At 39.3% G+C, this 10,561-nt stretch overlaps 3 protein-coding genes across 4 annotated transcripts; all 3 read right to left on the bottom strand.

The window, feature by feature from the left end:
• Positions 1–69: 69 nt before the first annotated feature.
• Positions 70–2,622, bottom strand: Ku80 (X-ray repair cross-complementing protein 5 Ku80). Its single transcript, XM_020954746.2, has 5 exons — positions 2,490–2,622; positions 2,338–2,433; positions 2,061–2,284; positions 1,876–1,998; positions 70–1,822 (listed from the first exon to the last, which is right to left on the bottom strand). The coding sequence occupies exons 1-5, from the start codon at positions 2,502–2,504 to the stop codon at positions 199–201; spliced, it is 2,082 nt and encodes a 693-aa protein (XP_020810405.2). The 5' UTR covers positions 2,505–2,622; the 3' UTR covers positions 70–198.
• A 380-nt stretch (positions 2,623–3,002) lies between these two features.
• LOC110185820 (retinaldehyde-binding protein 1) lies at positions 3,003–4,925 on the bottom strand. 2 transcript variants are annotated; one of them, XM_020954826.2, is made up of 4 exons: positions 4,106–4,925; positions 3,674–4,049; positions 3,311–3,485; positions 3,003–3,253 (listed from the first exon to the last, which is right to left on the bottom strand). In XM_020954826.2, the coding sequence occupies exons 1-4, from the start codon at positions 4,182–4,184 to the stop codon at positions 3,077–3,079; spliced, it is 807 nt and encodes a 268-aa protein (XP_020810485.1). In that variant the 5' UTR covers positions 4,185–4,925; the 3' UTR covers positions 3,003–3,076. The 2 variants fall into 2 exon arrangements, with proteins under 2 accessions (XP_020810485.1, XP_020810484.1); XM_020954825.2 differs by having other exon boundaries at positions 3,311–3,488; positions 4,106–4,417.
• Positions 4,926–9,387: 4,462 nt separating this feature from the next.
• LOC110186056 (uncharacterized) lies at positions 9,388–10,055 on the bottom strand. Its single transcript, XM_020955094.2, has 2 exons — positions 9,756–10,055; positions 9,388–9,697 (listed from the first exon to the last, which is right to left on the bottom strand). The coding sequence occupies exons 1-2, from the start codon at positions 9,972–9,974 to the stop codon at positions 9,503–9,505; spliced, it is 414 nt and encodes a 137-aa protein (XP_020810753.2). The 5' UTR covers positions 9,975–10,055; the 3' UTR covers positions 9,388–9,502.
• Between the last annotated feature and the right edge of the window lie 506 nt (positions 10,056–10,561).

Here is a 10,561-nt window from a genome sequence, read left to right as displayed (position 1 = left end):
ATTTTCTAGAGCAATATAACTAAATTTGATATTTAAAATGTTTTCAGATATTAAGATATATACTCAGCGTTTGTTTTAAATATTAAAACAACAAAGATTTTAATTTTACTTAAAAAAGGAGTTTTTTTTTTTAACAAGTTTATTGTATTATTAAAAACAAGGAATGATAAAACATAAAATATAATTTGTGCTTAGGTACTAGGATTCCGTTTCAACATCCCCTTGCTCAACTTCCATCGCTTCTCTCCGATCTTCGATGGCATAGTAGTCTTTTAGAGCCAATTCATCATCCAGCGTGGGTTCGCCTAGTACCAGTGGACCCAATTGCTTGTCCATAACGACATCCTGCCAGAACGCCCTGAGGTTCTTTGCTAGCACAACAGCCTTAAGCTCATCCGCAAACTTGTCGTACTCCTGAAACGCGTTAAAGTCTATGCAGCTCTGGCGGTACAGACCAATGATTTCGCATAGCTGTTCGCTGTTGAGTTTCTTGCGTTCGAGCAGCGTGAAAATGACAACGCGGACCTGGGCGGCAAGGGCCTGGAAGCGAGCATCCTTCTGGGTGGCATTTGCGATGGAGCGAACTCTGGCCAGAATGCGGGTAAAGTCCTGGGCTGGAGTGGACAAGCCAACGCCGTCGCTGGGCATTGGGTTCTCCTTCTCTGGTGGCTCTTGCTTGACGAGCATGCCATTTTCAGCCTTATCCTTGGCTTTCAGCTTCTCCAGCCACTCGCGACTGTAACGCATCGGGAAGAGCTTCTTGACGGCAGAAGCAGCCTGCTTGGACTTCTCCTCCAGAGGCTCAGGGACTCGCCAAAACACATCTGCAAAGTTCTTGTCTATGACTTTAGATTGATTGGTCACTTTTCGCTCCAGGACGTCCATCACGTTCTGCTCAAAGATGCTGGGCAGTCCGTCGAAAGGCAGCAAATCGTTTTCGGGCCACTGCCGCAACTGCTGTGTGTCTCGTAGTGAGCACTCCAGATCCGTGCTGTCGATCAGCCGGTCGATGGCCTGAAGCTGCTCCTCGCTGCACTCCGATTTGGCGGTTCGCAGAGCTGGAAAGTCCCAAAAGTGATGTTGAGCCGTGTAGGACACCTCCAGCATGTAGAGTGTGGCCGGATTAGAGTCGTCCGCCAAACGTGGCAGCAGCACTACCATACGCGGTGTATTGAACTTGGAGCTGTAGATTTTCCAGCAAAGTATAGCCCGATCCGAGGCAATTAAGGCGCGAACCAGGGCGTCGAGTTTGTTAGCAGAGGCAGTGTTTCCCTTCTGGTGTACCAGGAGATACAGAGAATCTCCGCAATAGTACTCATCAGGGACAGCATCGCGCTTGATGAATCCGAAGAAGTGCAGACCCGGCGGATGCGGCTCCTTCGGCTCAAGCAGGGCGTCGTCATAAGGCACCGGGGTGCCACCCAGCATGTAACCGGTTACCAAGTCCTCCGGCAACGGCGTCACCTCAGTGCCTTTGATAAAATGCCGTGTCTCGCGGGAGACCAGCTCGTTGTCTTCCCCCCAGACCTTCTTCAGTTTGACGGTCGTCTGGTTCTTCATGGCGATCACACCCTGCAGGTTGATGCTGATCTTGCTGCCAATATGCAACTTGGCATTCCACGACCAAGGCCGTCTATTGGTCACCTTGAAGACGGTGCGTAGGGCCTCCTTAAAGTTGCACAGCGTGGCGTTGCAGCGGGGCACGAGGCTGAGGGCGTACTTCTGGTTCTCTAGCTCCTCGGGGCTGCACTTACGCGAGAAATTGAAAATGGCCTGAGGCAGACCGCTCTCCGAGTTGTCTATGTAGGCTATATTGTGGGTGCTGTTCGAGAATATAGAAAGACTACATTCAGTTGTGGCTCTCGCGCTACTCACCCCACAATCAATTCTATTTCTTCGTTGACCAGTGTGTCGGTGATCGTGTTGAACTTTTCATAGTCCTGCGGAAAGGCATTGAAATCGAAGAGCAAGAGGATCCTCCGTCTGGCGGGCTTGAATCTGCATGGGAATGTTTGTCCATGTTAGCTGGACTAAACCAAGTCCAGGATTGTTCCACTTACATCAAAGCCTCTTCCTGCAGTTGTAATGCCACTTTCAGTCCATCCAGCCACTGTCCCTCCTCACAGGCGGTTTTGTTTACAAATTGGAAAAACTCTAGGAGAAGATGCCAAGAGCACAGTCGGGCGTTTCCAAATTGCACTACATTTGGCGCAGTCAAATCGTCTACACTGCTGTCACAGCCCACCAGAACAAAGGACACCAGATCCTTCTTGTCGCACACGATCTGGGGGAACAAAAATTATTGAAGTCCACAAGGCAACAGACGATTGTACTTACCTTTTCCTTAAGAATCTCCGCTGCACATTTCACAGATTTCAGTTTAACATCCTCGTCGGCACAGGTGCGCACATCCAGCACGATAATTAGGCACTCCTAGGGACCAACAAAATTAACGCTTTTTTGGGGCAATAAATATGTGGAGTATTTACCTTGTTAGAAGCCATCAATTAGTTTATTTAAAGAATTACTGCGATTTTGAATTGCGGCCGGCGTACAAATTTCACAACAGTATGACCGTTTACGATAGAGAGGCAAATTCCAACCAACTGTATTATACCCTTCAATGGCGACCGGTCACACTGAAGTCCACTAGCGTTGCCAAACTGAGTAAGAAAATGTTTAACTTTATCTTGAATTTCCGGTCTTGGTGTACCTGGAATACTTTCGGGCTGTGTTTGGTATCCTGAGGGCTATGCGAAGCAAAAAGTATTAATGGAAACCTTCCGGAACCAATTCCCCCCCAACAAATTTTCTGAACAAAATGAGTGCTCAAGCTTACCTCGCGTTGCCAACTTGCAGAGGCATAGTCTGGCAAAACTACCCTATGCCGGTATATTTGAATACTTTCTTATTTAATTTATAAGTTATTCTTCTCATTATTGTAAATTAATAGAATCTTGGGAGTCCCCAAAAATATATTTTTCTTAATAAAAAAACTGTTATTTTGTTGTATCCATTCATTTTAATCTTTATATCCCCATATGTCTCTGTTAAATTTATATTTAATTCTAATACTTTATAGCTTCTCATAGTGCTGTATCTTTTCCAGGTACTTAGCATTTTGGCTCAAGTGGTTGAAGATCAAATTCGTGTCGAGAACATTCGTAGCAGGACCACCATATTCCGCTGGCAGGCACTCATAGCCCACCATTTCTCGAAGTTTGCTGAGATGTCGTCCGTCGTGGGTGAATATCTTTGAAAATAAAAAAGTTAATACTAATTAATTTATGTTCTGGTCGAAAATGCATACTCTTTCCTTGAACTCCTTGTTCATGAAGGGCATAAAAAGCGTTGAGGTGATGTGCATGAGGAAGCCGCGCTGTATGATGTGGACGACGCGCTGGCTAAAGGGCAGGACTCCGTTCTTTTCGTTCACCACCTTCATAAAGGATGGCGAAAATTGACGCAGAAAGTTCCTCGTGGTCCTGCTTTGTATATGAAGAGAGTCAAAGAAGTGAGGAAATTGTTTGTTTTTTATATAACATTTAAAGGTTAAGTTTTTAAATCTAATTGCGATTTGAAAGTGAATTTGAATAATATCTGAAAATAGGACGAGATCTCGAAGCAAATCTAATTTTTGTTACCTTAAGAGGTGTCAAATATATAGACGTACCCTTGAAGGTCACAGATGACCGTTATGCCGTTCTCCTGGACACGCGGCAGGAGCAGCAGTGACTCGAATATCAAATCGTCGATCTCGACAAGGTTCTGCAAGTAGTCGGGGTAGTTTTGGAATCCGTCCACCGTCTTGAAGACCACCAGCACTCGTCCGTTACGATCGACGTGTGGCATCACGTAGCGGCAGTGGGTGCCGTAGAAGAGCTGGCGATAATGCTCGATGGGATGCCTCGCCACCCAGGTGGGGTGGCGTCTCTTGAAGTCATAGTAGGCGTGGATAGCCTGGTAGGCCTTGATTGTATCCCAGTGCGCGTAGTTTAGGAACTTGGTCAGCAACGTGTCCTCCGTGCCCACTCGCAGCTCGTCGCACTCTGAAAAAGTTGACACTGAGCTCAAGGGATCTGGGATCTGGCACAGAATTGCTTACTCTCCACCAGCTGTCTTAGTTGTTTGATTTTGAAGACCTGCTCGGCCGTGTGCTCCACCCGGCTGGTGAGGAACAGCATATTGATTTGGAATTTTTACAAACTGTGTATCGAGATTCTATACTGATTAGCTTTGCAACGACCGAAGTTTCACTTTTCAATTCCCACCCGCTGACGATCCGCACTCACAACGCGACCGTCACTCACTGACTAAGGTAGCCATGAAGTCTGTTTTGGTGCAGACTGTTTATTGGCTTTATAACCAGCGCGTGCCCAAAATTCTAATGGACGCCAATCAGAAATAAAATATATATTGAAATTGTCTTGTCAACTTGAACTTGGCTGTCTGTGTATGTCTGTGTTTGTTAAAGTTTTTGTTGATTAAAACTGACATATTTGGGATTGAAAATGAATTATGTAACTAGAAAAAATCAGAAAACAATTAACATTAAACAAATGTACATAACATAAAAAGAGAGTTTAAGTTACATACATAATTATATAGAAATTCTTGTGGTAAATTATTTTATTTGTTTTTATTTAATTGTGAAAAGCTTGAATTTGGAACAACTTTTTAAATTATTTATCCTTTTAGTTTCCGTTAACAAGAGTTTACCCTTTTTTAAGCTTTTTAATATTCGAAAAGTTGTAATTTGTTATGGTTTTTATACCAAATAAATTTGTTATTTATTTCAGCTCAAGAAATATTCTATTTGTTATTATTTTTATACTCACATATCCATTATGATACCAATTCTATTAAAAATACATCGAAAAAAGTTCGATACTATTCGATATTCAATAGATTCCGATTGTAAAGCTCTGAAATAGATGCGAAAAATATCGAATTTTCGATACAAGTTGTATGGAAAGTGCTCTTAGGAAAACTCGCCATGTGAGGATAAAGTGTAAACAAAACATTTGCTTAAAATTATGGGAACCATGTCTGTTTTTTATTTTCCTTAAGTGTCCGGTTGGTGAAACGTCTTAAAGTACCATCTTCAGCAGAGCCATCAAGTTGACCTTACCACGTACTCCGACCACAATTCATTTAACCCGAAAGACGGCAAAAAAATGAGAGGCAGTGAGCAAAGGAGAAAAAGTCGACTCGGAAAGTAGTCAACAAAACGCGAAAGGAAACTATAAGTACGATAATTGAAGAAAATGTCAGCTACACACGCTGCTACGTGACTTAATAATGCCCCTTGTCTGTTCATAATAACGGTCACAACGTGTTGCTCCATTCCCACAGCCATTCCGCATTTGGCCCATCTTTTTGCCACAGTTTGCCGGAAGTTCTACAGTTTCATTTCGGTTTTTTCTTGGATTTTTTGTAATTTTCCATTTCATTACGGCTTATCGATCGACGGGCTAGGAAAAGCCAAGATGGACCAAGAAAATCTAGATACTATTTTAATTAGCAAAATGTGATCATACTCAGGGAGGAAGATGGGGTGATGTCCATCAAAAGCAGTTTCCATAGGCGCTTAAAGCGTGAATGTGATGGAAATGTTTAAATTAACATTGCACTACGAATAGCTAATTTATAAGAATTGTTTTTTGCTATCGTGGTGGCATTGTAACTGCTCAAATTTACATAGTATAGGCATATTAAATGATTTGTAATTGTTTATATATTAAGCCATTATCACATCATATGTATTATGTAACCCTGACAACTACTGACAAATGCATGCCTTTTCACAATTTTTATTTTTGTATATAATAAAATATATTTAGTTGGTAAAATGAGCTAACAATCAATTTTTGGTTTTGACATTCATAAAATGTTGGTTTAGTGAAATGCAATTTAATCCATTTCACTAATTTCACCCCCTCTTTTGGGAGTTAGTCAATAAATAACCACAAAAACTGGTCGCTCTTCTTGATTTCAAGCATTTGATTTTATTTAAATTGGTAGTTTTCCGATATTTTTGGCAGTGACTTTTTGTAATTATCCAAAATCTATAAATAATGCATTTAATTTGAATGCTGAATAATAAACATTTGGTTTGTGTGGTTGGAAATTCGGTTCTGAGTGGCGATTGTGTTGCATGCTGATTACATTGCGGTTACAAGGATGGGAGGTCCTTGTGACAGTAACCAAGAGTTTCATTTAATTTCTGCAATAGTTTTGTTTATTAACAAAATTAACTAATAAATGTAAGTAGTTTGATTTCTGCACAGAGTTTTAAATGTCAAAATAAAATAATTACATTAGAAATTATTATCAATTAAAAATGTATTATTTATGGCACATACAGTCAGAAGGCTTTAACAAATTGCTTCTTTTATTTGCTTTCTTTTCTTTACCAGTACAAAGATCTAGAATAAAATAAAAACCAAATCATAGACAACATTTGTATTTACATAAGTAAGTCTTAAGAGAAACAAATTTTAAAAATATTCAAATCATTGTTAGAATAATTTAATTTCATCTTCAGAAATAGCACTGAATTCGCAGACACGCCCACGTCATCATGGCGAGTAACAAATCACAATGGCACCCACAATTTGCACTTCCTCTTCCGTTCTCGAAGCCACATATTTGTGGGACCAACAGAAAAAAAATCTAATTAAGGAATATCGACTTCTAGATACTCTTGAAAGCTTGTGGTTTTTACATTAACCAGAACATCTGCTATGTATAGGGAGGCATAAATAAATAATTACTTTTTAATAAAAATTACTTTTTTATAAAAAGTTTTTATCCTTAATTTACAATTTCAGTGTAAGGATTTTTTATTCATATTTTTTTCCTTAAATAACTAATAAATAAAAATATTTTACATATTAAAAGTTTGATTTTTATGTCTAGGAAATATATGTTTTATCAAATAAGATTTCAGTGAGCATAAAAACATTTCTTGATCACTTCTTTGGGATTTATTTAATTAAATTAATTAATTTAATGTTTAATAGGTTCTTATCAATGTTGCTCTCTGCCCGGCCTATCAGAGCAAACTATTTAGAATAGAATGTATGCAGAATTTGGCTCAATCCAGAGATATTTATAGGATAGCACCCATTTATTTAATACAAAAATTATAATACTACTACAAATAAATTTTTTTTCTCTCATCTCTAGCCACTTTGTACTATTTCTCAACCACACAAATGCAATCCTACCATGCCCATGTATTGCCATGATTTAAACAAACACAATATACTCTTGTACTCCACTGGGTATGGTCTTTTCAGTCCTCCTGCTCACTCCCAGACCATTCCAGACCAAAAAAACCAGGAGTAGAGAACAAATTACAAGTGTTGTAAAGTGCCATTTTTCAACAGGACGACTGGGCGAGGAGGGGGGGGCTAGGGTCGGTGAACGCAACGTAGAAATAATCATAATGGCCGAGCGCATATTTGAGACGAAATCTTGCGTGGAAATGTTGTAGAAACAATAGCAACGACAAGCACACAAAAAAAAGAACTGCGGGAAAAAAGCAAACAAGAAAAATGTGAGCAAATTTCGCTGGCACAAGAAATGGCCGAGAAAGCAGAGGAAACCAGAAAAAAAACTAAACCAAATTCCAATTTGTCAGGAATTTGTTCAATTTTAGTTTTGCGGTGGTCCGGGATGGATGGAAACGATGGAATGACCCCCGAAATTCAACCCACTAGCGACCGACCATCTGCATGCCCCACACGTGCCGCCATGCAAAAGCCATAAGCATAACGGGGACCCACCCACATCACCCCGTACAGGATCAGGATCCGGGAACCGAGGGCCAAGAACTGAGGACTGAGGACTGAGGACCCCCCTCCAGCAGTGGCCATTAAAGAGCTACCACGACAAATCGCACACATTTAACACGCACACAGTGGACCCCGGGGCGGGATGCTGTTGGTGGAAAAACTGCATACTTAACAGGCCCACAAAAAAAAAGCAGCAGGGGAAACAGCTGCTCGCAATGGCTCAAACTACGCCGGCATACTGGCCAGGACAACCGAGTCGCTAGCGATGAACCTCTAGAGGTAACTAAGTTTCAAACTTAAGAAAGGATATAGCCGATCTAGGATTAACCATAGCTCTGTACTGAAATGTACTAAAAATTACCTGGCTGGACTTGCAATTTGATTTAAAAAATTATATGAATATCATCTACTAAAAGTATAATAAATTAAAAATATATTAAAAAATTTTAATTGCTATTAAATACACATTAATAAAAATATAATAAAAATTCTACATTATTTATAGGATCGGAACATTTATATACTGAAGATAATATGATTAATAAGATGCGTATTGCCATTTTCGTTAGGAGCAGTTTATTTCTGTATTCAGTATAAAAAGGACATTCTAGAAATATGTATGTGGTTTAGGGTTATTGTTTATTCCTTACTATCAAATAATAATTAGTTCTACATTTTTCAGTATTTTAAAATGTTCGAAAAAGATATAGAAAATTATTTGAAATTTGAAAGTAAATTCAAAATATTTCAAGAACTTTGAACTCCTTGAACCACATCACGGTGTCATCGCTAACTCCATGCCAACAATCAGGTTTCTTTTGCTTGCGACCTCCCTCCTAATGACATTTGTTTGCCGCTGCAGACATGTGCAACTGTCGGATCTGAAATACAAAGCTTTCAAAAACTGCTCCACAGACTTCTTTCTACCTTCCATGGAACCCAGCCCCAAGCTTGCCAATTTTCCATTCCACTTTCTGGTACACAAAGTTGGCACACTTTGAGGACTCATTGCGTTGGACTTAAACGTGGTCTTATTTTGTCACTTCGATTATAATTTTGTATACTGGTGATAATCGAGAGCAAAGATTGCTTGAATTTATGCTAAGTGCCGTGGAAGACGATACCCAGGGCATTTTTTATTGCTTAAGCAACAACATACCTCTGGGCACAGTTGATAAATATTTGCCAAAACAAAATAAAATAGCACAATTCAAAAATCTAAAAGAATAGAAAAAAGAAAATAACACCCAGAGCCACTCAATTGGCGTTGTCTTCGCGAGAGCTGATGGAATAGGAGGTTTTTGTTATTATCCCCCGGGCAGCATCATATTCCCAAAGCCCACACAGACTCCCCCAAATGGATTTGTGGCTGTGGGGTTCACGAAATCTGCCGGCGATGGTGCTTCGAGAGTTTTAATTGAATTTTGAGTGGCGTATTTAGGGATTTGTTATTTATAATAGAAAAAGCACACAGCCCGGAGAGCTGTCGAAAATGGCAAAAGTCCGATTAAATGCAGTGCCATAAGACGAAATGAAAGCCATTTAAAATATTAAATCTTAAATTGTGGGCGATTCTGCGATGATGGAAGTTTAAAATAAGAATTTTTATTTAATTTTTAGAGGGCTAAATTTAAATAAAAAAATATATTTTAAAAAGGCAACTCCTGGCAGCCTCCTCAACTTCTTAGATTCGGCCAGGCTCAATCGAGGACCAGACTTATTTGGTGTGAATGCAATTGGTAGTTCTGCAGATTATTTGGGCGAGTGAATTCCCTCAGAATATAGTTAAAATCGTAGGGCGTAATAACTTGACCTTCAGCCAGTTGGGATATATAGTCAGCAGTAACATCTGTGACTCCTTTGGCATCCCCATCAATTGGCTCACCAAATTCACGCTGAAATGTACAATTATCGTATCAACACAGGTAAAGCTAAGGATTCAAAAAATACAACCTGGCCGACAATCAAGAGACCAATCCAAAACATAATAGTATGAAAGAAGGACATTATGCCATCCACACAATAGAAAGTCACCTGCCATGTATATATTAGAAGGTGTATCCAGGTAAGATACACCGTAATAATTTCCACTTGGCGACGGAATGTAAGAGCTGCCAGGTCGAGACCAGCATCTTTGAAAATGCTGTACAAGTTCTTATTAGCCAATTTCATAATTGAAAAAGAATAATAAATTGTATGAATATGATAATTTAATAAAAGGCTACTTTGATGGTGTGGAAAATGCCTGAAAACTGAAATTAAGCAGTAGGGTTGATAGCTATTGATCGAAAAACGATAAATTATAAAACGATACCTATCAATATTAAGTATTATTTAAAATTTATGTATGGAGTGTTAAAGAAGAAACACGGCCGAGGTAAGCTCCTTTCTGATTAATTATTTTTAAAAAGTATCATAGATTATATAAATAAAAAATTAAAACAATATACATTTTTTCTTTCCCCCACTCTTTTATACATTAAATTTCAATAGAATGAAATGGGAAATCTTTTTTCGATCCACCAAAAAAATAATATAGGCAAATGGGTGAGTATTATTGTGTGGTTCTCAACGAAAATTGTGTTATAAAAACCAATTTGTTAACGCCATAAAATCTTGACCCGGCTATTCTTTTCTTTGTTTTTTTTTTTGTTTTGTTTCTCGTTTGATTTCCGTTTTATTGTAGTCGATGACCAATTTGAAGAGCAATATGTGGGGCGAATTGGCCCCAATCAGAGGGATTCAAACCAGTCAACCCG

The sequence above is a fragment of the Drosophila serrata genome, unplaced genomic scaffold (genome assembly GCF_035046125.1).
Source record: "Drosophila serrata isolate PLE 108 unplaced genomic scaffold, ASM3504612v1 contig_245, whole genome shotgun sequence".
NCBI classification, from domain to species: Eukaryota; Metazoa; Arthropoda; class Insecta; order Diptera; family Drosophilidae; genus Drosophila; species Drosophila serrata.
Note: the sequence above shows the minus strand (reverse complement) of the source record. Positions and strands in the feature narration are given on the sequence as shown.